General features: G+C 44.6%; 3 protein-coding genes across 4 annotated transcripts in view; all 3 read left to right on the top strand.

Annotated features, from left to right (window-relative positions):
* Positions 1 to 1,480: 1,480 nt before the first annotated feature.
* Positions 1,481 to 10,307, top strand: tmprss7 (transmembrane serine protease 7). Its single transcript, XM_071913774.2, has 16 exons — positions 1,481 to 1,588; positions 1,704 to 1,771; positions 2,012 to 2,205; positions 2,290 to 2,325; positions 2,582 to 2,810; positions 3,068 to 3,192; positions 3,341 to 3,453; positions 3,652 to 3,758; positions 4,119 to 4,255; positions 4,896 to 5,003; positions 5,216 to 5,323; positions 5,440 to 5,556; positions 6,946 to 7,141; positions 7,867 to 8,135; positions 9,789 to 9,925; positions 10,098 to 10,307. Exons 1-16 carry the CDS (start codon positions 1,496 to 1,498, stop codon positions 10,257 to 10,259), a joined length of 2,199 nt encoding a protein of 732 aa, XP_071769875.1. The 5' UTR covers positions 1,481 to 1,495; the 3' UTR covers positions 10,260 to 10,307.
* A 719-nt stretch (positions 10,308 to 11,026) lies between these two features.
* Positions 11,027 to 21,825, top strand: LOC139923072 (suppressor of tumorigenicity 14 protein homolog). Its single transcript, XM_071913772.2, has 19 exons — positions 11,027 to 11,107; positions 11,757 to 11,943; positions 12,071 to 12,195; positions 13,368 to 13,435; positions 13,602 to 13,792; positions 14,173 to 14,268; positions 14,633 to 14,852; positions 15,213 to 15,355; positions 15,562 to 15,659; positions 15,797 to 15,906; positions 16,346 to 16,479; positions 17,214 to 17,318; positions 17,610 to 17,720; positions 17,871 to 17,984; positions 18,773 to 18,892; positions 19,027 to 19,210; positions 19,516 to 19,787; positions 20,904 to 21,040; positions 21,658 to 21,825. The coding sequence occupies exons 1-19, from the start codon at positions 11,027 to 11,029 to the stop codon at positions 21,823 to 21,825; spliced, it is 2,664 nt and encodes an 887-aa protein (XP_071769873.2).
* Positions 21,826 to 24,279: 2,454 nt separating this feature from the next.
* flt1 (fms related receptor tyrosine kinase 1) overlaps positions 24,280 to 25,346 on the top strand; it is a 38,165-nt gene continuing 37,098 nt past the window's right edge. For both annotated transcript variants that reach the window (XM_078291403.1, XM_078291402.1), the window contains exon 1: positions 24,280 to 24,691. In XM_078291403.1, the coding sequence (XP_078147529.1) occupies positions 24,628 to 24,691 (64 nt within the window). In that variant the 5' untranslated portion in view covers positions 24,280 to 24,627. The remainder of the gene's footprint in view (positions 24,692 to 25,346) is intronic.

The following is a 25,346-nucleotide window of genomic DNA, read 5'->3' as shown; positions in this document are numbered from 1 at the left end:
TGAACATTCATTGTGTAACAAAGAATAAACTGGTTTTGTTTTTCTTTGTGAATACATAACCTGCTATCTCATGGTGGATTAAGTGCCACTTGCGCGGTATGGGATGACACTGAATGAATAATGTATGGGTAACTCAATGAGTGTGAGTACTGGATCTGATGGAGTTACTGTTGCTCTCAGGCTTTCCGCTAGAAGTGACCAGAGATGGAGCAACGTTACCAACAGTCACATTATACATAATCCACTGGCAGACCAAATGCCAAATGTGATGTTTTCCTTTTACTTGAACATTATTGCCGTCAAGCCATTGCAGCCTGTGAAGCATTTCTGCTTGACTTCCCTTCCCAGTGCATGCTATGACATACTTTAGATGACCTATGTATCTCGATATCCATTTGGTCACCCAGGTCTCTGTGCAATCCACTTGGAGACATTTGGGTTTGATTGGTTGATTAGCATATCCGTCACCCTACTGTAATGTACACTAGCTGACACGGATGACGGAGAGTGATAAGAGAAGAAGGGCAGCGGCTCTGGTGGTTTCATTACCCAGGTTATGCCCTTTTGATGACTCCAGCAAGTTATTCAACCTACATATGGTCCTCAAATAGAGCAAGACGCACGCTGGGTGCCCCTAAGAAGCCAACATTTTCTCACAACAACTCCCTTTGTCCCAGCGCTGAATCCCCAGGGATTTGATATGCTTGGTTGGGGACCTATAGAGAGACACTTCTTTCCATATCACTTGAGCATCATTAACCACATTCCTTTTAGAATCAGCATGGATTGAGCCGGCCACTTGAAAGGGCAAAAGAAATTGATTGCCAGCATTATATCGTGCTGGTATTTTATATCAGAGCCGGATTGTGTTCCCCCCCTGTAGGTTGCAGATGTGTCTGTGGAGGTGGCCACAGTGGACCACACTCTGCAAAAGCTGTGCAGGAAGTACAGCAGGCACACACGGAGGCCCAGGAGCTTCAAGGCGCTGTGGCCCCCTCCGTGGAACCTCCAGCACCTAGCGATCATCATCACAGTGATGGTCTTCGTGGTCGTGGTTATCATGTGGTCGCTGCTATGGGTTTTCATATGTAAGTGTATGTGACACAGATACTTATTTCACCCAAACTGAGTAAATTCATTCCCACCCTTGACACAATAACAATGCTAGTGCTTTTGATATGCATTGTCCTGCCAGCTTTTAATACTTTTGTGACTTTATCATGATTTGTTTCTCACACTTTTTTGATGTACTGCATATCTCACAAATTGCATGCACAATTCTCAATGCTTTCACAATATATGGGGCAGTATATCTCACTATATCAGTGTTGAGCTGATGGGCAGGTGCTTTATTCTGTACATTTACATTGCATTAACACTGCACCGTATCACTGTACACTGCACAGTTGGTTGATATACCTTGTGTATGTTTATCAGGTCATTTTCTTAATTGTCAGTTCGCAGGGAAAACAACAGTGGAGTGTATTTTGCCGGGATGTTCCGTGTTGCCAACGTGGAGTTTATCCCAGAGTACCGCCAGGCAGAGTCCCATGAGTTTGTATCTATGGCAAGCAAAATACAACATGTGGTATGTACTGGTGTAACCCACATTATGGTTAATGCTAATCATTAGACTTTAGAGATTACTGTGAATGTTTATGGTTTTGATGTTGTGCTCATTGTCGATTGCTGGTGTGCCACAGGTGAGCAATGTGTACAAAATGTCTTCAGTGGCCAGACTCTACAAGCATGCCGTCATTTCAGACCTCAGGTATAGTGTCCTGTCAGTCAAAATCATACTGTATGGCAAAATCATAAACCAGTGTAACAGTCAGAATTAATCTGAAGACTTCAGTCCTTACTTTCTATTAATTCCAGCACCTGCATTTTTCCCCCTCAAAAAAAAGCATTACTCATTCACAGCTGGTGATAACTGAGCAACACACCTAAATAAACTGCTGTATAGATGGATGTTTCGACTCAAACTCAGCTGTGGTCTGTCCTCACCCAGTAACAACAACAAGGGCGGTGTGCTGGTGCATTTCTGGATGGTGTTTGTGGTCCCTCATCTGAAGAGCTCAGCGGTGTGTGAGGAGTGTATACAAGCCATCCTCAGAGACTCTGTCCTCACCAGCGCAAAGAACAGGTCCTCTGTAGGCTACTTACTGGGCCTGCCGGTCGATATAGACTCCATCCTCATCAATGGTGCGTCTGTGTGTCTGTGTGTGCATCATAAGTGTGTCTATCAGAGTGTAGTCATAGAGAGATTGACTGTTTTGTCCTCCCCAGCTGCTCAGCGCTCAGATTATACATCAACTGCAGTAGGTGAGTTGAAGAACTTCATTAAAGTGGGATGAGTTATAAAGCATTTGACCCCTATACTGTTAGCACATTGCTTTTCAATTTTAAAATTGATGTGTAATTTCTGAATCAAGAAATACCTACCCATCCCACCATAAATATAATTTCAGTACTTTGCTGCATCATATGTCACACTGTGTTGTATTAACCTGTGTTTTTAAGAGATGAGGTGTATGAATCTATGTGAATGTGGGAATAAACTCTGTCTCTCTTCATCCAGGCTCACAGTGTGTAGATAAGCTGTATGCCAACCTTCCCGGGGCGACTGTCCCTTTAAATGTCTATTCATCGTGGGGTGGTGTGAGTTGCCATGTAAAGCTCACTTCCATCCCCGGCTCTCTGATCCGCTTGACTATCTCCTCGTTCCTTATTGAGCCCAGTGACTGTGTGAGTGATTCCCTAACTGTGTATGATGCGCTGCTGCCCATGAGAGGGCGCACTCTCCTCAGGTGAGTCTGTGCCATAGGTGAGCTCAAAGTCTCTGTTTGAAAATATCCTTTCTTTTCCTAAAGCTGTTTATCAGCCTCACAAACTTTCCATCGCATAGCTTCCATCAGTCAAATAATTTCTCTATGCTTTTAGAAGGGACCATCGCCTTCAAAAGCTGTTATGTTGTGTCACATAGCTGCTTGCAATATGTCACTGAGGTTGTCTATGTCCTCTAAAAAACAAACCATACATACTGAAGTGTGGCCCTGTGCTGCAGGGTGTGTGAGCCGGTGTCCAGCTCCTTCTCTCTGGTGTCTACCTCCAATGTCATGTTGCTGTCCTTCAGAATGACTCATGGCAACAAGAGCTTCAGAGGACACTTTCAGGCCATCGCTGAGGAAAGTGAGACACGTTTACCTGGTTATCTGAAAAGCAACAGTGCTGGTTAACATGCAAGCATTACTGTGTTGGTTGGAGGTGAAAATAAGCATATGTGAACATTCCCTGGGTGTCTCTGTCCCTCTGTCTGCCTTCTCTCTTTCACACACAGTGTGTGTGTCTCACATTGAGACCCAGATACAGCCTGGCTTCACCGGTCAGATCTACAGCCCCTTCCACCCCAGCCTGCTTCCCCCTCAGAGCTACTGCACCTGGAGTTTTCAGGTAGTGTACACACACACACACACACACACACACTAGCACACACTACTTGTACCACTGTATGTGGTGATGTATGTTTGCAAGAGGAGGTAAGAAATACATTTTGTTTACTGTTAGCTGTTAGCTAGTGATTTACAACGGCTTTTTTTCACTGTGGGTTCCTTTCTTCATTTTATAATTATTTTAATTATTTTACTATAGACCCCTAATGAGGATTTAGGAGTCGCACTGAAGTTCCAGAACTATGTACTGAAACCAAAGGACATGAAGAGCTGTGAACACGGCTGGTGGAAGGTCAATGAGATCATGTATGTGTGTATACCCATGTATGTTCAGCTATATTTATATATGTTCAAGTATATGGAGAGTTTGTTACAGAATGCTATACATCTATTTTGGAAAAATGTTGCTACATGAAATTCATCAGTCAATATTTCAAAAACCTAGCTTATTGTTATGAGTCACAAACAGGTCACACAGCAGTGTGACTCATATCCTTAATTATGGAAGAGGATATTCTGAGAATTCTGATTCTGAGAATAAAGTCAGAATTCTGAGTTCTGACATTATTCTCAGAATTCTGACTTCTGACTTTATTCTCAGAATCAACACCCTCTGACAGCCTCTTTGAGTAACTGATGGTTCGTTGATGGTTGATTTCCTTCCAGTTTCTGCGGGAGCTACGTGGGTCACTCCACAGTGTTTCGGATCGCTGACCACAACCCTGAGGTGGAGTTTCGCTGCAGCTCGCGTAACTCTGACCAGCCTTTCCAGGCCTCCTACAGCAGCTACAATATCAGTCAGCGTAAGCACCGCAGGGCCAGAGCAGGACTGTCATTATAACAGCCAGGATATACTGTGGGAAATGACAACGATGCATGTGCATTTCAGTCTATTTAGAGGTGGAGTTTATTCGTTTAATTGAAGTACATCTCACAAAAAATCACAACATACTTTCACAGAGAGTGTAGAAAAAAAGAGAATTGTTGAAAAAATAAAGAATTCTATACATTGTAGAGACATTTTAAAAATAAAAAAAATATATAGAAACAAGGAACTTAAAACATGGACTCTCATTTTTAGAAAGGGTGTCTTTTGTAAAAAGTGACTCAGTAACTCTACTGTGAGTACATGTTGAAAGAGCTACATTTTAGTTTTAATCAAGTATATTTTTACACCAATAATTTACTTCTACTTAATTAAAATTTCAGCAAATGATAGTACTTCTATATGAGTAATATTTTAGTACTCTTTCCACTCCTGGGTTTTTGAACCCATTCTGTCTCTCTTTTACCTTGATTCCCAATTCCCAACAATTCTTTCTTTCCACTGTGATCTCTTTAAATATTGAACCACCCTCACTTCCTAGCCTGTCTGACCGGTCTCCTTGCCTCTTCCCTATCACATTCCCATCCTAACCTCTGCCCCCATCCATGTGTCTCCAGCCTGTCCAGAGGGCCACTTCCTGTGCTCCACAGGACTGTGTGTGGAGAAGAGTCGGCGCTGCGACGGCCTGGACGACTGCCAGGATGAGAGTGATGAGGTCTTCTGCTGTACGTTGTCTTACATCCATACTTAAATACAACATAACAGACACTTTCATTACTAAGATCTGTGCCACTACCAAACAGCACTGTAAGGTACCACTAATAAATGGCATCGCAGTAAAAACTCTACTGTATTAGTGATGATGTGTTTTTATTATATTTGGTAAGTAATTACTCATGCATTAAAGACATTTTTGCCATGTTGAAAACCTTTATAGCGAGGCCCATGAAGAACTGTGGTGGCAATAGTCCTCTGCACCCTTTTTATGTATGCAACGGAGTAACAGACTGCAGTAACGGGAGAGATGAAATCAACTGCACTCAAGGTATGGTTTTTACCATTTCTTACATAAATGTGTGTGTGTGTCTATGTTTGTGTCTGTGTTCTCTATGTAAAGTAATTACAGTTTAGTAATTACAATGTGTTGTCTGTTTTTGCCAGAGACCACCTGTTCTGCAATCAAGTACCAATGCAGCAGTGGCTCCTGCATCCTGAAAAAGAACGCTAAGTGTGACGGTGTTCCTGACTGTCTGGACCACAGTGACGAGGACGACTGTGGTGAGTGCTCCATGCACGCACCTTAAAGTCACAATGAAATGAAAAAATACTTTTTCAACTTGTTAGCTAATTCTCCATATCAGAACATACACCTATTTAACAATAAATGCCCCAAAAAATTCAAAATTTTTATTTTTTATATAAAAATCCCATTACTTTCACTTCCTGAGAAAAGGCATATCTTATATTAGTGGTTACTTAATGGCGTATATAAAAATTCCAACCAATAATACCATCACAGATTTTTTCAACAATCCACTTCTCTCCCCATATAAAACCTGCAATTTCACAATTTTCGAAGTGACACGAGTGACCGTGAACATGGTACAGAGATGCATTTTTGGGTGTTCACCCCTGAAAACCCAATTTCCTTTTCCTAAGACATCATGGTTATGGTCCCGGTGATTGGAATTTACTATGCACAAATATTGTATGCGCAAAGCATTTTTTTTTCCACGGGTTGCTATCCAATCACAAAGTACAAACATTAAAAACACACATTAAGCACACATTAAAATCAGTTAAGTGATTTATCAACTCAACCTCAAGCTGAACCACAACCACACAAGGTTAGCTATGTCCCACCTGAGGTATCTGCAATTAAAGTACATAATGAGCACACCGCCTGCCCTTACAGCCACTACACTGCCTTTTCTCTACCAGTGCCAGACCCTTTGTGTGGTTTCATGAGAAAGTTGCTGTTATTTTATAATCCCCGGGCTGTGTGCTCCAAACCTGCTGACCTGCAGCACTGGGCTGACCCTGCTGTAATAGCTTTCTCTGTTTGCTGTTATTTTATCATGATGGGGTCTCAAGGTGATGGGAACAGGCCTTTGATCACTCACTGATACTGTACATACACACAAGCGTGTGTGTGCACACATACACACACACATACCTCAAAGCTTTAACTTTTAATAAGGTGGCAGCAGACCTGTCTGTCATGGTGATGACTCAGCATGCAGGCATAGGAGGTCAGTGCAGGCACACACACGCACACGCACACGCACACACACACACACACACACACACAAACATTAAATATGCACATATAAATGCTTTATATGCCCATAAACTGCACATTTATAAGAAGTGTCAGTATAATATTTATTGTTTTGCATGCCTTGCTGCAAGCTAAATTCAAGTATTGAACTTGAACTTAATTACACAGAGATGGAATATGTATGTATGTATATACACACATCAAGGCCAGCATGTGCCTCCTCATATACACACACACACTTCTTCATGCAGGCACACACACACACACACACACACACACACACACACATCCCCCACGCACACTTTACTGCTGTGCTCCTTTACAATATGACCTAATCCATTACAGTATAACCAATATGACAAAATCCATCATTGTGCGCTCTGCAGCCTGTGGCCATCCGTCCCCGCTGAAGAAGGTGGGTTCGTCTACAGGCTCTGACCGCATTGTGGGTGGACTCAACTCTGTGGAGGGGGAGTGGCCATGGCAGGTCAGCCTCCACTTCTCTGGAAGCCTGTACTGTGGCGCCTCTGTGCTCTCCTCTGATTGGCTCATCTCAGCCGCCCACTGCTTCAGCAAGGAGAGGTGGGTGACACTCACTGCTGATAAACTGAATCTGTTGTTATATACTCAACAGGCCTGTAGCAACTGATAATGTAATAACTGCCAGATAATGTAATAACTTGTCAAAATGTAATAAAATGCCCCTCTAAATGAGTTGAAAATGTTGATGTAAGTGTTGATTTAATAAAATGTAATAACATCACATTATTACATTAAGCGGTCATTATTACTTCTGAAGGGGTGTAACATATTTTTCATTGATCATGTAATAATGCTATTGACTAATAATGTAATAACTTATACAAATAAGAAGAATGCAATAAATTATTACTACTAAAATGATTATTACATCATTAGTTCAATATATGCTACAACCTTTATGAAGTAATAATCACTGTTTCATGTAATAATGTAATGCAATTTATTACATTAACATTTTTATTACATTTTCAACCCATTTAGAAGGACATTTTGTTATTTTTGTTATGTTTGACAAGTTATTACATGATGTGGCAGTTTATTACACTGGTTGGTTTAATTAATTTTTCCAGTTAATAATTTTTGACCCCCCTAGCAACATTTATATTACATTTCAGCTCATCATGCTCAATTTGCACAATTACGTGCACTTGTGTTTGATATCATGAACATGTCAAAAACATAGCAGCTTTTCAGTCAAGAGGTTTATTAGATTTGCTCTACAGTGTGTTCTTCAGTCTTTGACCCTTGACCTCTGACCCTGCCAGGCTGTCAGACCCGCGGCACTGGAGCGCCCACCTCGGCATGCTGACGCAGGGCAGCGCCAAGCATGTGGCGGAGATCCAGCGGATTGTGGTGCACGAGTATTATAACGCGCGCACGTTTGACTATGACGTTGCCCTGCTACAGCTGAAGAAGCCCTGGCCGGCCTCCCTCAGCCCCCTGGTCCAGCCTGTGTGCCTGCCTGCCTCCTCCCAGACCCTCACCCAGAACCACCACTGCTGGGTCACTGGCTGGGGATACCGCTCCGAGGAGGGTGAGGCCACACCTGGACAAACCTAAACTTAAACTTCAATGTCCTCCTAGAGGCAATAAACGTCTCCTAAAGGAGACAATAAAAAGTAAAGCTGAACCTGAATATGTCCTACAGTGCAGTGTAAATGCAATGACACAAAACAGTCACAATACATTAAATAATGAAGTCCATTGACAATTACACAGGATGTGACATAACAATCCTTTGTGTCATTTGGCTAAAATGCAATATGAGCTACTTCAATTTCCAAATCAAAAGAAAAAGAAGCTGCAATTATTTTATGAGAGTGGTGGGTGCACAAAATGGTCCTCTGGTGCTGAGCCCAATTTCTGGCCTATAAATTAAATTGCACATTGCAAAAAAAACCTTCATTTTATTCAAACAGAGCATATCTTAAGCCACATCTCCGTTTTTTATGAAAAATGTTTCTTGTTGGCTGAAAAATCTAAAATATTGAAAAATCTGTGTCATACTGTATTGTAATTTATATCGCAATTGTAATATTCAGCAAAACAATTGCAATATGATTATTTGTCAGATATTGTGCAGCTCTAAACCATAATGAATCTAACCTGGCTTGCCTTCATACCCTACAGCTCCCTCCAGCTGAGTTTCTTCCTCTCTACATTTTCCCCAATTCATCCGCTGACCCTGCTTTTCCTGAGAGACGGCCTTAGCACGCCTTGCTGCTTCCTCCTGCTGATGTATTTGCTCCACAACCATCTTTCTTTTACCAGACGAAGTTGCCTCAGACCCTGTTGTGCCTGCTCTGTAATATCCCCCTGTCTGAGCGCTGGATGTGCCTGCTGAACTGCTTCTCTTGAGTTCCATTATCGCCCCAATCTTTAGACTCTGTCAGCATCATCTCCAATCTTACCTTTGCACATTTTAATCCCTCTGTTAAGCTAGATGTACAGTAGGTACCTCCAGAATCCCTTTCCCATACAAAACCATACGACTAAGACACCATGCGACCCCCAAGTCATTTCTAACTCCTCTACCTTTGTGATAGGTATCTCATATACTGTCAAGGACCACATTAACCAATAATTATAACATATTGCAGACACCACAACTTTTCCTGGTAGTCTTGACCTCTCTGTGCCCTCGGTGTCTCTGTCTACCTCCTGCCTTAGCTCCTGAATCTGCTCCTGTCATTTAAAGTCACATCATATCGCCTTCCTAAGCTTCTGACAGGCTTCTGTAGCGCTTTTGGAATTGCTTCATCGGCGTAAAACCTTTTGTTTACCAGTTTCCCTTTGACAATGGAGACAAGGCTCGTCGACTTGCTGAGCGTAACCTTCATGCTGGCACAAAAGTGCAATGCTTATGTGCTATGCTGTGTTTTTCATTTGGGATAATTATATTTCTCTCCTTAGCTCTTATTTTACTTCTTTTCCTAGCACTTGCATGATCATTCTAGGGTCAAAGAGAAATCATCAGGGCACTGTGGCTCTGACATTTTACTCCTTACTATTGGTTCCTTGTAATGTTGGTGAATCTTAAACATCTTAATCCACTCTTGCATTCATCGTGAGTTGCTCTGGATAAGAGTGTCAGCTAAGTGCCTAAAATTTAGGTGTAAGTGTAAATGTTTGCAGTCTGTTTCATAATCCACATTCATGCCGTGCCTCCTCTCCTTCGCCCCCACAGACAAGGTGCTACCCACAGTGCTGCAGAAAGCAGAGGTGTCCATACTCAGCCAGAGTGAGTGTAAGAAGAGGTACGGCCCTGTCTCACCACGCATGCTGTGTGCCGGGGTCCCGTCTGGAGAGCAGGACGCCTGCAGGGTGAGTTCATTCATCATTACATCTTTTAATCACCTGCATTTAAATTAATACAAATGAAGGATGCATGAAAATCACAGTATACCTTTTTGGAATTCTTACAGAAGTGCCTTTGTCAAAAGTGTTTACTCTTCTTTTAATTAGTCTTATGCATGCGTGTGTGTGTCTTTCTCAGGGGGACTCTGGGGGTCCTCTGTCGTGCCGGGCACCAGGCGGGGGCCATTGGTTCCTGATTGGCATCGTCAGCTGGGGGGCGGGCTGTGGCAGACCTAACCTACCTGGGGTCTACACCAGGGTCAACAAGTTCACTTCTTGGATCCACAGCCATATCACCTGACATAGACCCCCTCATTCATTCTTCGCCAGCAGGTGTTTAAATGTTCTGTTGATCACACCAAATAATAAAAGCATGATTAGGTAACTACTGTGTACTGTGTAAACTTCTTCATATCGGGTAACAAAACAAGACCAGCCTCTCTCTGAAATTACAGCTGTGTGACTCAGAGGTGTAGCCTCAATAAAGCTAAAACACAAAGTGCCTTCAAAGATTTTAATCCTAAAATACCTTGCTGTTATCCAATCATCACTGCTATTCTCCTGCTTTCTTTCTCCCAAGACTGAGACTGCCAGTAAGCCCATGTTATGTCCTGTAACAGCCACACAATAGACAAGCTTGGTGCCAGATTGGTAATTGTAGGTTTTGTCTTGCTTTGCGCCCCTGTGGAGCATCCAAGCGCCATGCCAGCCAAATTCCAATTATTGTAATACCTCGCACACGTTCCCCTCAAACAGTCTTTTGTCCGTCCAAGCTTGCTCCCACATACACAGCGAGGAAGTTTGCCCACAATATCTGTCGCACGGATGGTTGTGTGGATTGTACGCTTTCATAGTGGTCTCATTGTCCCGCACTGCATTCTGGGGCTCCGTGTGACACCTGCCGCCCAGGTAAACGGGAGTGAGTGAATGCCCGCCGCATCCGACCCGCTCAGGTCGGATTTCTGCACTTTTTCAAAAGAAGCGATAGCAGGGGTTTCCTCTCTCCATCATTTCTATGCCTGAGGTATTGTTGCATATCGCCTCTCCGGAGCTGAACGGGACAGTGCCATGAGGACTCTCCCCAAAAGCAAAACTTGCGAAGTTTACAGCGTCTCTGGGCATGGACATCCCGGCTGTTCTGCTGCACAGGTAAGACAGATGGCTTCACTGTCGCTCTTTTCGTCAGTCCGGTGCCGGGAAAAAGACGGGGCGGCAAAACGAGGCACGGCTTGTCGCAATATATATTATTTTCTCAATAAACGCTGGGCTATATCGTGCAAAGAATCTTTTTATGTAACTTTTGGATGCGTTTTGCACCACCAGAAGAAGACTTAACGATCTCAGCCTGCTTAAGCCCAGTCAGCCGTGGTTCATCTTAATTGTAAAATCCGTCTCTAGGGGTATGCGGGTCTGTTTCTCATGAATGTCCATGTCAGGCTGAGCCGCTTGATTGAGTGCTGACACCGCAGCGCCAGGCCGTGGGAAAGCAGACCCCTGCAGCCACGCTTTGTCCGCTCCCCCGGGGAATCCTGCCAACCCCTTAAATGTTTTAGAAGATCCTTTCATACTCAAAGATGTTCACCGTTGCTCTCAATAAATCAGCTGTGCTTAAAGTGTCTGCCCCAGCCTTGAAATGTATGTCACCACGCATTGATACTGGCAGGACTACACGAAATTGTCTTTATTCCTCTTGTGATGGGGTGACATTATAAAAAATAATTTCCACACAATTAGAAACAAGTGAAGCATGGAGACAGAAGGAGGTATGATATGTGAGTTATGTCCTTGTCTCTGCAAGGGAGAGGGGGTCCTAAAGGAGCCCACCCAGTCACTGAGCCCCCCCACCCAGCCTGAGGCTCAGGCGGACCAGAAGGCTGAGGGGGGACAAGCTCCGGTCTGCGGCTCCTGGAGGAGACGGATATTAGTTGTCCTGCCCTTCTTTCCCTTCACCGCTGCCATTGCACTGACTCTACACTTCTTAACATGTGAGTACAGTGCTGTGTGTGTGTGTGTGTGTGTGTGTGTGTGAGAGACTGTCACTGCATCAGTCCTGAAATGTGTTTATTTCGACCTTCCTACGGTCTTACACCTGTCTCAAATCTCTTCCTCCAGCTCCGCCCTCCTCAGTGTTCTTCCTCGGCGGCAGCGTGGAGTTTCCAAACCTGAGCTTCTCATTAGACCTGGCTGACTCCACCTCCCCGCAGTTCCGCCTACAGGCTCAGGCTTTGAACCATTATGTAAGTAGAATGGCGAGCCCGTGCGTCACTGACTTTCCTTCGAATGACACCCAAGAGCGCTGCTTGACCTTCCCGCTGCAGCCTAAAACTGATCATGCTGGTCAAAGTTTAATAAGGTTTACTACAGCAGGCTACTGGTTTCTGTGCATTGCATTTGCAAAACACTGCTGCCCTCTTTCTCCACTCCATTCTCCTCTCCCTGTGTCTCTGTCTTTGCATTCTCATTCGTTTTCCCTTTCTTCCTCTCCTTTCTGTCTTACTCCCTCCCTCTCTCTCTCTCTCTCTCTCTCACTCCCTCTCTCTCTGGTGGTGTTAAATGTAAAGCTGAAACAGGAGCCAGGTCCAGTGTGAGTGTGTGTGTGTGCGTGAGTGAGTCCCGGGACCCCCAAGGGACGGGGGCTTTTCAGGGCCGAGGACAAGCCCGGCATTTGTGAGCCCAGCTAGGCCCAGGCAGCAAGAGTGAGAGGAAGAGCAGGCCCTCAATAAAAACATTGTCTGTGTAGCTTTCACACAATCAGCCACTCTGTGCCCTACACTACAGAGAGCTAGAGAACCACAGCTTGGGGTTGAGAGGGAGAGACAGGGCAGTAGGGCAGGTCGGGGACGCAGGGACATTGGGGGCTGGACCGAGTTAGGAAGGTGCTGTAGGGAAATGGATGGGACGTTTTGATTTTGGAGAGGAGGAGAGGAGACAAGTCTTTGTGCTCAAGAGACATGGAGACACGGCTGATTTATGCGGGTGGAAGTTCCCAATCATCTTCGCCGATTTCCTGTGATGTCCCTGTAATTAGCCGTGTGGGTGAGTTAGCGGGCCAGTTAGCTGGCCAGAGTATCTGTGTGGCCATCTGTTCATTAAAGAGCAGGTGAACCCAAGGCCAGGAACCCATACCACCCAGGGTCTACTGCTACAAGGCTGGCAGGTTCAGACACAATGGAGCTCTGTGCTGCTCAAAGTCAACATGCACACACACACAGACATACACACATCCAGAGTCTGTTACACACACACAAGAACAAGGCTTTTGTTGAACTCAGGCTGCAGGTTCGACCAGGTGAGCTTGTGTTTGTTACACTGGAAAAGTGACCTCACTTGCAACGCTGTGATGTCACACCTGGTGTGTACATTATGTGCTCTGCCCTCTGTCTCTTTCTCCTCTGCATTCGGTAAACAGGTCTCACAACTGTACGAGTCTTCCCCGTGGAGCTCCTACTACCTCCGCTCAGGAATTACTGCCTTCAGGTATGCCGCATAAAAAAAACATACCGATAAACCTAACTATAAAACAGTTTGGACATTTCATGAAGAATATGCATGACTCCAGGTACAAGAAACAACAACATACACAACTGTGTGTCCCCTACTGTCAACGTTAGAACAGCAACATTGTAAACCCTTTGTGTGACAGTGAAGGAGCAGAAGGGCTCAATGTCTTCTACTGGAGTAAATTCTCCGCCCCGGACGACGTTGCCATGGCGATCCGGAGGTCCAGCCCAGAGAGGCTGCAGCGGAGGCTTCCTGGCAGCAACAAGCTGCCGGACAGCCGCAACCAGGAGCGCTACTACATGGAGCGAGATGACGACATGCTCCACCTGCTGGGTACAGGCTCTAACTGTCATGTGCATACACACACATGCACGTGCGCACGTGCACACGCGCCCACATACCATAAAGCAAGAGTTTTAATGCCATAATAGACCCTAATAACTTGATTATAAACATTCACACTATTTAGACTAAGCATTTTGTAAATAAGATGGTTTATAATATATAAATACATATGTAAATATAAATACATGACATGTACATATGTACATGCATAAACAGAAATAGTTTATACACATTTTAATAATGTGTGTAAACTATAAATGTTCTATAGGGTTGGATTGTTGTAGAGTGTTACTGAAATTTGCAAAGTATCTTGACATGTGTTATGTGTGTGTGTGTGTGTGTGTGTGTGTGTGTCTGTGTGTGTGTAGGTTTGGACCCTGATGACTATGATTCAGAAGACAAGACGGACAAGATTAAGAACCCAAATAACATCCAGAGTGGGAAGTGGCAGCTGGGTTTCCAAGGTGAGGAGAGCATGCTTCTGACTATACGCTGAAAAACTGAAAGAGTCTCTGTTGGTGAGTGAAAACTGATTATAAAGGATGATTGAAGCAGACTCAGTAAGGAGCTGTCTGTTTAACCAAGATCTATCAAAGGCTTGGCCCCTTTTCCTTCTGATTCTGATGATCTGCTACTCGACTGCTGCTTTTTGAGTGCGTATATAGTGAATTTAGACTTTGCATTTACCTTTTATTCAATTATGTGATTTTATTGTAATTTTGCTTATGTACATTGTTCTATGCTGTTTGCCTACAGCTTTGTATTTGTGTGTTGATCTAATGTGATTAACATACACAATATAACACTTCAATCACTTCCACTGTCCAGCTATATCCTTTGACCTCTATGCCAAATATGGTAACAACCGCACCCTGAGCCTTGTGAGTCCCAAGAAGCCGTACTACCAGTGGCGTCTGCGCGTGCCTTCGGGTCACGTGGTGCGACTGGTCATCCTCACCCTTCAGGGCGCCACGCCCGGAAGCTGCACCGCCCACAAGCTGTCCGCCTACGATTTCCTGCTGCCTTTACAGAACAAGATCATCGCTAGGTAAAGTTTAGGAGTTTATTTTCATTCAGTTAATTCATTCTTTGTGGGGTTTGGAAGTCTTTGTGACGACCTTTGCATTAGTATCGCACAGAACTTAAACCCAGGGACCAGGCTTTAAGCTCCCATGGCAGCAAGTGTCTAGTCAGCAAGACCCCTAATCCCTTCCAACAAGAATCACCTTGTTACTGCAGGATTTTCCAAACAATTCCCCACAGTAACAGTGCTGCATCCGTGTGGCAAAAGCAGGAGCTCTTTGATGGCCTCATCTGTAAATACTGTCTCTATAATGTATGTTACATTTGTATACTTTATATAACTGTATATAAAGTACTGTACATAATGCCTGCATGTGTGTCTCAGGTGGTGTGGGCTGCCTGTTTCTGGCTCAACTCCAGTCATGAAGCTAACGTCTTCTGGGAACGTGATGTTGGTCACCTTCTCCTTCAGCAGACAGAGGGACGGAGCCATCTTCAAAGCCTACTTCCAGGCCATCCCAAAAGCAGGTCTGGCTGCTCTCACGGACACACACACACACACCCACACACACAAGCGTATGTCTCTTGTATTGCAGTACACCTGTATGATATGTTTGTGTTGTCTTAGTGCAAGAATGTCTTTTATTTGCAGGGATTATCATATGTAGTACAAGGTTGACTTTCTGTGCATTCTGTGCATTGATCATTATCTGTGTCACCATCTCCCCCTGCAGGTTGTGGAGGGTCAATTTCCTCCTGGAACGGCTCTATATCCTCACCCCACTACCCAGCCTACTACCCTCCTAACGTGGATTGCAGCTGGACAATACGGGTGAGCCACATGTGTGTATGTATAGATGCTTGTGTGTGTGTGTGTGTGAGAGAGAGAGAGAGAGTGGATTGTTCTTTAGCCTCTCCACATTCCAGCATGTGAACTATTTCTTTGCTCTTCTTTGGTTTCTTTATCAGGCGCCATTGCCAGGATACCTGATCTCCATGACGATCGTAACGCTGGACATTCAGGACTCCCCGTCCTCAGACGGCTGTGAGAAAGACTGGCTGGACATCGGAGGGGTCAAGTGAGTAATGAAGCAGGCTTGTGATCAGACGGTTGCCAGTTTGACTTGGCAGACCAGCAGGGAAAATCTGGAGCAGGGAAAGTGAATGGGAAATGCTGTCTTCTCTCCCAAAAACAACCAAGGTGTCCATGAGCACTTAACCCACAATTCTTCTAGGGGAGGAATGGCAGCTCCTAGATTTGAACTAGATGTGTAAATGTATGAATGCTAATGCTGAGCAAGGTTAAAAAAAAATTTTTTTTTAAAAAGATCTGTTTATGGGAGGATCAATTTAACAAAAATGAAAAAGTGGTCTGATAATATTATTCAGTGCACATACTGTAGATGTCAGTATGTGTTGATTTGTCTCGGATTATTTAACCTTTCCATATGTTTGGTATCTGTATGTGCGTGGAACAGAGAATTCAGGTTCCATGCTTATGTGCTCCTCTGCTTCTAGACTGTGTAACCCAATGTCAGACAACAGCAGAAAGCGGGTCTACTCCTCTCCCATCTCCCTCCACTTCCACTCCGACGAATCTCTGACTCACAACGGCTTCTACATGCTCTACCGGGCCTTCCCTCCTGAGGGCAGTAAGTACAAAATGCTTTGCTTTCACTTGATTTGCAAGGGCCATTTTGCATCCTTTTGAGTAAGGATTTGTATTAACTGAGCTGGGATGCAAGATCTTATTAACACATCTGTGATGGGAGGTGCCTACTTGATAACCCAAGTTTCACCCACCCACCTTTCCTCTAACATCCAAGCTCCATTTCTACACTGTTATCTAGGTTTCTAGATCCTGTGTATGTGTAAAAGTCTCCTCTGATCTCTTCTCTCTCTAAGGATGTCTTTCATTCTCTTTAGACCATAAAGGCTGCTCCCCATCCTCCTACAAATGTGCCAATGGAAAGTATTAACTGAGCTGTAGACACAAAAGCAACGAATATCCATATCAAGACTTACCCTTTTCGCACTGTGAAAAGGGTCTGCCTGGACAAAGACGCAGCCTGCTATGAAACGATGATTCAGGACTTTTTGGTTGATTTCTTTAATTTAACCATGCAACGTAACTAAGAACACAGGGGGAGCTAGGGACATGAGGGTATGGTGTAGTGCTCAAGGGCCCTTTGACAGTCATTCTTGAGGGAGGGGAAAGTATTCCTTGTTCAGATCCCCCCACCCAAATATTCACAGCTGGTGCTGGGATTCACACCAGCAACCATGTGTTCACAAACGTGTGCTTCTCCACCCTTCTGGCCATCACTACCCCGAAAGCAAAGTACTGTAATTCCAGAGTGTAAGTTTCCTTCCCTTCTATCCCCAGCCTGTCCTCGTCAGTTCCGCTGTGGAGACGGACGCTGCATCCCTCTGAGGAAGGTGTGTGATGGAGTGAGAGACTGCTCAGATGGACGGGACGAGGCTAAATGCTGTAAGTCTGTCGCCTCATTTTACTATAAAAACACAGTTAGCTCACTGCTTGCAGATTCCCATCCAATTTTGTATTTTTAGAGCTAAATCTGAATCTGTCATGATGTTGCCATGTTGTCTTTTATATCATTTGGCTGCCACTGTCAACGGACAGCAAAATGGTAAGAAGCCCGCTAACACCTGGATTTCAAAGACAAAGACATGAACCTTGCGCTAGACTCAGGTTTGTGCGTTTGTACGTGTTTGTGTGTTTTTGTGTGTGTATGTTTGCACGTGTCTGTTAAACATATAGCATCCTGCAGGCCAGGGGAAGTGTTGTGCGGGAATGGGCAGTGCAAGCCTCACAGCAGCCAGTGTGCCAGCCAGAGCAACTGTGGAGACAGCAGTGAAGAGGCCAACTGTGGTGAGCAGAGACAATATTAGCACTATTGTAAGCACTTGTGTGTGTGTGTGTAAGTGTGTTGGTGCATTTCAGTGTGTGTACTGTGCTTTGCTTTCACGTCTGTGTGTTGGACGCTTATGTGTTTCGGGCTTCGTTCTGTTGTGTTTTCAGGAAATAAATGCTACCACACGTGTTCCAACAAGGTGTGTGTGCCCAAGTCTGCAGTGTGTGATGGTGTCATAGACTGCAAGGACCGCAGTGACGAGATCAACTGCACCAGAGCGTGTGAGTCCTCATGTTTTTTTTTCCATCAGTCATTCATGAAGCTGATCAGTCAGTCTTCATCAAAAGCAGTCAGTGAAAGGCCATGGGAAAGTTCAGTGGAGAACAGTTTTATATACTGATACTGCACTCTATAAAAGTGTGTATTATCATAATCTGTTGTAATTGTAATCTGCTGTGAGGCTGGTATAATGAGGTTGGTGCAGCTGCCTGTGCAATATGTATTTATATGGAACCAGCTACTAGCAATTGTTTGTCTTGTAGTATAATTTACTTTATGAATGTGTGTTATGAAAAATGATTTAATTTAATTTAAACTAATCTAATCTAATCTAGTCTAATCTAGTCCAATCTAGTCTAATATCATTTAATTTAATGTAATCTCATCTAATCTCATCTAATCTCATTTAATCTCATCTAATATATTTGTAGTATGATATCGTATGTCACTCCCTTTTGTGTATGATTGTGGGTCACCACAGCAACAACCACCAGGGTCAGCCGGTCAGTTTTTGGTTTAATGTTGTGAACTGGGTGTAGGTCCAGGGTGGTATAGACTAGTTGTGATCACTAAGGACAGATGAGGAGGGGAATGATTCTGGGATGCAACATCTTATTAACACATCTGTGATGGGAGGTGCCTACTTGATAACCCAAGTTTCACCCACCCACCTTTCCTCTAACATCCAAGCTCCATTTCTACACTGTTATCTAGGTTTCTAGATCCTGTGTATGTGTAAAAGTCTCCTCTGATCCCTTCTCTCTCTAAGGATGTCTTTCATTCTCTTTAGACCATAAAGGCTGCTCCCCATCCTCCTACAAATGTGCCAATGGAAAGTGTGTGGGCAAGATCAACCCTGAGTGTGATGGAGTCAAAGACTGCGGTGACGGCTCCGATGAACTGCGCTGTGGTGAGTACTGTCCCTGTTGAGTACTTAACCGTATATATTTATGATAAAAACCTAAAGAGATGATTTTCATTACTTTTTTCTCTCTCTCTCTCTCTCTCTCTCTCTCTCTCTCTCTCTCTCTGTCTCTCTCCCAGGTTGTGGTACCAGGCCCAGGAAGCGGACTAAGATAGTGGGCGGGTCTGATGCCGGGGCAGGCATGTGGCCGTGGCAGGTCAGCCTGCAGATGGATCGCTACGGCCACGTCTGTGGAGCCACGCTGGTCTCCAACCGCTGGCTCATCTCTGCAGCACACTGCTTCCAGGACTCAGATGCCATAAAGTGAGACAAATGCCAGCCGCCGTCATCATGATAGTCATTGTTAATAATTAATTGTTAATAATTAATAACTGCCACCCGTTGCTTCCCAGTTGTGGTCATTAATCCATTTCCATTAGCCATGTACGAATAATAGATCAAGCTTTTTATGTCATCTTCATGATTAGTGTCATCTTTCATGAGGTTCATCATCGTCATTGTTGTCGCCATTGTCAGCGTCTCCAATGTAATTTTAATTTATTAATTCATGCTAATTTGTGTTTCTCCACTCATGCACATGTACATGTTCATGTGTGTTGTGTCTCCAGATACTCAGACGCTCGCTCGTGGCGGGCCTACATGGGGATGCGTGTGATGACCACAGGCAGCAGCGGAGCGGCCATCAGACCGATCCGCCGGATCCTGCTGCACCCGCAGTACGACCAGTTCACCTCTGACTACGACATTGCCCTTCTGGAGCTCAGCGCTCCCATCTTCTTCAACGACATGGTGCAGCCCGTGTGCGTCCCCGCCCCCTCGCATGCCTTCACCACAGGGACCAGCTGCTTCGTCACAGGCTGGGGCGTCCTGATGGAGGATGGTAAGAGCTTGTTAAGAGTATCCCGTTAAACTGATAGATTACTAAAAATTACTTTTTTTAGTTGATCTTTTTCAAAGCAGGATTTCATCCATCCTTTGGAAGATGAACTGGTGTGCAGTTTTTATGGAATACTAAATCATTCAAAAAGGTGTACTTGTACACTTAGGTTTGTGCTTGTAAACGTAGTTTTGCAAGCACAGTTAGTAGTGGGAATGGATGTTGCCTGCTACAGTTTAAAGCCCTTTGCACACTGAGCCAAGATATTTCCACTCTCTATTTCTGCTCTCACATTTTAAAATCATAATTTATCTAACTTTTCCTTTAAAAAGCACGAATCAATGGAAGCGGGTAGAAGGCTGAAGAGCGGACTGCCGTTACGATTTGATTGATTGAATTATCTAGCCAATTGTATTGTTCGCAGCCATCCCAAGGAAACTGATTGGTCAGAATTTGAAGGTCCAGCCCCCTCTGCCTTGCAGATTTTTTTTTCCTTTACAAACCACCGTTTACAAAACGTTACCACATAGTAAACCTGTCAAAAGTCTGTGAGCGCGCAGGCGGACATCCGCGTGTGATTTTTTGCCTCACAGCGGGTAACTGCAAGCACAGAACTGAATATACAGACTTGCAAAACGGAGTTTACAAGCACAGAACTGAATATACAGACTTGCAAAACGGAGTTTACAAGCACAGAACTGAATATACAGACTTGCAAAACGGAGTTTACAAGCACAGAACTGAATGTACAACCTTGCAAAATTAAGCTTGCAACCATGGACCTGAAGGTACAAACTTGCAAAACTAAGTTTACAAGCACAAACCTAAGTGTACAAGTACACCTTTTTGACTGATTTAGTATTCCATAAGTTTTAGACTATTTTTCTTTGATTGGAGAGGCCTAGACTCAACATAGACAAGCATCAAGGCATGGGCAGATTTTCCACAACACCACAGAATGTTTCCATTCCTAATCCCGTGTGTGTTTTTGTAATTAATTAATATGTCAAAAAACCACGCAACCAATTGATTTGAAGGATTCTTGCCATAATTGACCCAAATGTGTGTGTGTGTGTGTGTGTGTGTGTGTGTGTGTACATGTGTGTGTGTTAATTATAGGTGAGCTGGCCTCTCTCTTACAAGAGGCCACAGTGAAGATCATCAACAGGGGAACCTGCAACAAGCTGTACGACGACGCTGTCACTCCCAGGATGCTCTGTGCTGGGAACCTGCAGGGAGGGGTGGACGCCTGCCAGGTGAGTGTGTGTCTGTGTCTGTCTGTCTGTCTGTCTGCCTGTCTGCCTGTCTGCCTGCCTGCCTGTCTGTCTGTCTGCCTGTCTGTCTGTCTGCCTGTCTGCCTGTCTGTCTGTCTGCCTGCCTGCCTGTCTGCCTGTCTGTCTGTCTGTCTGTCTGTCTGTCTGCCTGTCTGTCTGTCTGCCTGTCTGTCTGTCTGTCTGTCTGTCTGTCTGTCTGCCTGTCTGTCTGTCTGCCTGTCTGTCTGTCTGTCTGTCTGCCTGTCTGTCTGTCTGCCTGCCTGCCTGTCTGTCTGTCTGCCTGTCTGCCTGTCTGCCTGTCTGTATGTCTGCCTGTCTGCCTGTCTGTCTGTCTGTCTGTCTGTCTGTCTGTCTGCCTGTCTGTCTGTCTGCCTGCCTGCCTGTCTGTCTGTCTGCCTGTCTGCCTGTCTGCCTGTCTGTATGTCTGCCTGTCTGCCTGTCTGTCTGTCTGTCTGTCTGCCTGTCTGTCTGCCTGCCTGCCTGTCTGTCTGTCTGCCTGCGATTTGTGATATCACTGTAAGCGTGCCTGTCTTTCATGTATTTGTTCATGTTTTTTCGTCTCTGCATATATCGGTGTGTGTGTGTGTGTGCGTGCGCAGGGGGACTCAGGAGGTCCCCTGGTGTGCCTGGAGCGCGGCCGGCGGTGGTTCCTGGCGGGGATCGTGAGCTGGGGCGAAGGCTGCGCCAGGCACAACCGCCCCGGCGTCTACACACAGGTGGTCAAGTTCACTGACTGGATCCGTCAGCAGACTAAAGGACAAGTCTGACCGGACACCAGACAGACGTGAACAAAGGGACAGACCGACCTGACAGACGGGACTAGTGGTTCAGACCTGGAATCCGTGTTCAGACTAAAGGATGATATCATGGGAACACATTCAGTCGGTGGTTTGTGGGAGCGTGCCCATCGCAGCGGGACAACGGAGGGCGTCGTCACACCTCCAGACCAACCAGCTTCCTTACAGTCTCCTCTAGCCCAGACCTGCTCTCAAAATACTGACATTGGCTACGTTTACATGCACAGAGAATTCTGTTCTAAACCTGGTTACTCAAGTAAACTGGTTTTGGGTCAACGCATGTAAACATTAGAACTCGTTTAGAATAAGCTCACACTCCAATTATGAGATACTTGATGTAGATCCATGGCTTACTCCTAAATTGAATGAGTTACTGTAGCATAGAAACCTCTTACTCTTAGGGGGGGAAGCTGGCAGCCGCACCGTTTCATACTTTTTTGCAGGCGGATTGTTCTCTCTATGGGCAGGACATCGCAGGCGGACAGGAATATTCTGTTCACTGGTTTATTCATGGCAACAGGGAGACTCAGTTGCAGAGTATCAAAGGTGCATGTGAACAGCTTAACCCGAATAACACCTTAACCGCAGTATGGCCGGGTTACTCCACGCGTGTAAACGAAGCCAATGACTCCCTGTACTTACATTCCCTCTCTGTTCTCCTGTCTTCTCCTCTTCCATTTTCAACAGTGCATCTACTCTCCCTCTCTTGCTTCCTCTCTCGCTCTTTTCCTGCCTTTCCCAGCTGTATTGTTCACTGCGGGGATCGTGTCCATGCCATGTGTTGCACACAGACAAAAGAAATCTGTTCAATCCTTTTACTGCATGTGGAAAGAGTTCTCTCCCTACAAGTATGTAGCCGTATTTTTTTTTTTGCCCTCATCTACATTCGTCTGTACTGTATATGTGTGTTCATGACTCACTGTATGTGTCTATGAGTTGTTATTGTACTGTATGTGTATGTATGTGCATTTGTATATCATGAGTTTATTTGAGTCATAGCATTACATGAAATATATTCTGTAATTGTAGCGGAGTGAGTAATCCCCAGATAGGGGATGATAATATCATAATTTTGCATTTCAGATTTACTATGATATTTTTTATTTATCTTTATGGTGTCCCCTTTGCTCTCTGTGCTCTATGGAAACCTAACGTGACCCTCCTTAAAACCTTAAATAACGCTGGTTGAAGGCTGTATTTAGAAAAGCAAATCAGGTAATCAAGAATCTTACGATGGTCTTTTTCACACAGTGACAGGTCAGGTTGGAGGTGAATCATACAATCTACTTAGGAGTTGAATATGAGTTGAAAGAGCCTCCATCCATCTGATTTAAGCCGAGTCCCCCCCCTCCTCCCCCATCTCATCTACCAACTGACATTGCCGCCCAGTGGCCAATCAGCAGTATCACCTCTTTTATGTCCTGAGGGAGCGATGTACACCTTCCATCCAAAAGATTTAAAAAGACGAGAGTTTGTCTATCATTGTTTAAGAGTATCAAATGATTTGCATTCACATTAAAGACACCATTAACAGTGGCAGCAGGTCCTAGTGTTGTGTTATATACTGTATGTGTTTCTCTACCAGATCCTTGTGCCATTGTTCTGTATTTTAGGCCTTTTGAGTGTTTCTTTGTATATTTTTTATTTATATTTTTCTGACATTCATTATGATTTAGTGGAATTGGGGTTCTACCCTTTTTCATGACTTACAGATTGGTCTGGGAAGTTCAAAGCACCTTGCAACTGAATTCTCTATATTGCTCCCTTTCTAGGTGGCGCTATTGGCCATGAAGAGTATGGGTCCCTTGTAGACTGGAGTCCCTGTAGGTCCTTGACCATCTATACACTTAGAGATTGCATCAGGCATTTGAATTAGCATTACCACACTGTTACAAAATGCTACAGTATGTCTGACATTGGTATTTATTAGGTTAGCCAAAACCCACAAGGTGTCAAGTAGAGTATATTAGTGGTATTATTGTGGTAGTAGGCTATTAGTGGAAACCATGTGTTTGATATTTCTATTCTACTGATTATTAGACGCAAGGGAGAGTTATCTGACTTAATGCGGAGATATCATATGTTTTCTGCTCTGAGTAGATGGTTGTTGCCTCATGCCTCAATCATGGAAGCTTTGGGTGTTTTATTAATGCTGATGCAATGCAAATGTTATGTCCTGATCACGCCACCCCAGTTTATCCCAGTGCCTACGTGCTGCTTATCTCGTCAAACAATCCAGAGCGCGCAAGATTTACGCACAGTGCTGCCCTGCGCGCAATCCACTCCATGATGGCTATTCAATAGTGCGTAATTCGAGCCTCCTCCTCCTGAGTGTGTTATAATTTGTTCATTGTGGCTCAAGCAAGGGCTTTTTGACTCTCAAATACAGTTTTATCAACCCTTTAGTGGCCGACTGTGTGACAATAAGCAGGGGGGAACTGCTGTTACGCGCCTTGGGTGTGTCAATGGACGTCACGGAAGCCCGTTATCCGGCGGCTGTGGGAACAGTATAAAATCTGTGCCGCTATCCAAAACGATGGGAAAAAGTTGCACTGGAGTTCAAGCGTGGTGTCCTGTTGCGTGATCTCCCGCAGCTATCCTCAGGAAACCAACCACCTCCATTCACTGGTCATCAGTGCTGAGCGCCACAGTGAAGCGCGCTGTAGTGAGGCGGCTGTAGTGTCCACTCTGGAAAAAAAAAAGAAACATCAGGATTAAAACTGAAAACTTCCTTCACAAAACCCTCTCGGTGCATCGGAGTCGTCTGGCATCATGCGTTTGCATTTTGTTTTAATCTGTATACTATGTGGATTGCCGTATGGTGTGTTTGCAAAAGGTGAGTAATACTTCACATTTTTGTCTGATGCAATGCACCGCAAGGTGTGATGGACACCTGCGGTAACCATTTGAGCTGGTGTTCACATAGTTAATAGTTAAGTCCTGTAGTTGATATATAGACCAGCACTGTGACTTCGTTTTAAAGTTGCAACCGAAATAGATCACTCTAAGAAAGAGCCTTCATTAAACTGTTCCAACCTGTTCAGATGGCCTCATTACGCACGGCCCCTGATAAACACCAAATTCAGGATCTATGTGTTGGCTCCTTTAAAAGGTGGAGGGGACTATTGGTCACAAGAGAACATTTTCCAACACCTATAAGCAGTAGATTCACAATCGTTTCTTTGGAGAAAAAAACCCAGAAGTTGGCCTCTATGGCACTGAGCCTCCATTGCGGCTGCTCATTATGTGCCATTCAAGACGTCTGTGTGGTCGTGTGGCATGGGCTGTTCAACTTGTAAACCTCTATTAGCTCTGAGTCTTGTGAGGGAGATAAGCGCTCTCCTGCGGGACACTTGTTTGGATAATTCGGACCTCTGCGACCTGGCTTGGCAGCCGCTCTGTGCGCGCTTGGCCCCGGTTGAATTGACACACACAGGGCGTTGTTTCCTGGACCTGATGAGTTTGTCAAATAGAAGTTCTGATATAAATGA

This window comes from Centroberyx gerrardi, chromosome 22 (genome assembly GCF_048128805.1).
Source record: "Centroberyx gerrardi isolate f3 chromosome 22, fCenGer3.hap1.cur.20231027, whole genome shotgun sequence".
NCBI lineage: Eukaryota > Metazoa > Chordata > Actinopteri > Beryciformes > Berycidae > Centroberyx > Centroberyx gerrardi.
This window is presented reverse-complemented; position numbering and strand designations above follow the sequence as displayed.

Excerpts from the sequence above, each read along its gene's own strand:
- tmprss7 (XM_071913774.2), top strand. The coding sequence starts at position 1,496 with ATGTTCCGTGTTGCCAACGTGGAGTTTATCCCAGAGTACCGCCAGGCA. Across the intron at positions 2,206-2,289 it reads AGACTCCATCCTCATCAATG|CTGCTCAGCGCTCAGATTAT; the intron begins GTGCGTCTGTGT and ends TGTCCTCCCCAG. Across the intron at positions 5,004-5,215 it reads GAGTGATGAGGTCTTCTGCT|CGAGGCCCATGAAGAACTGT; the intron begins GTACGTTGTCTT and ends AAACCTTTATAG.
- LOC139923072 (XM_071913772.2), top strand. The coding sequence starts at position 11,027 with ATGAGGACTCTCCCCAAAAGCAAAACTTGCGAAGTTTACAGCGTCTCT. Across the intron at positions 13,793-14,172 it reads CGACATGCTCCACCTGCTGG|GTTTGGACCCTGATGACTAT; the intron begins GTACAGGCTCTA and ends GTGTGTGTGTAG. Across the intron at positions 17,721-17,870 it reads CAGTGAAGAGGCCAACTGTG|GAAATAAATGCTACCACACG; the intron begins GTGAGCAGAGAC and ends TTGTGTTTTCAG.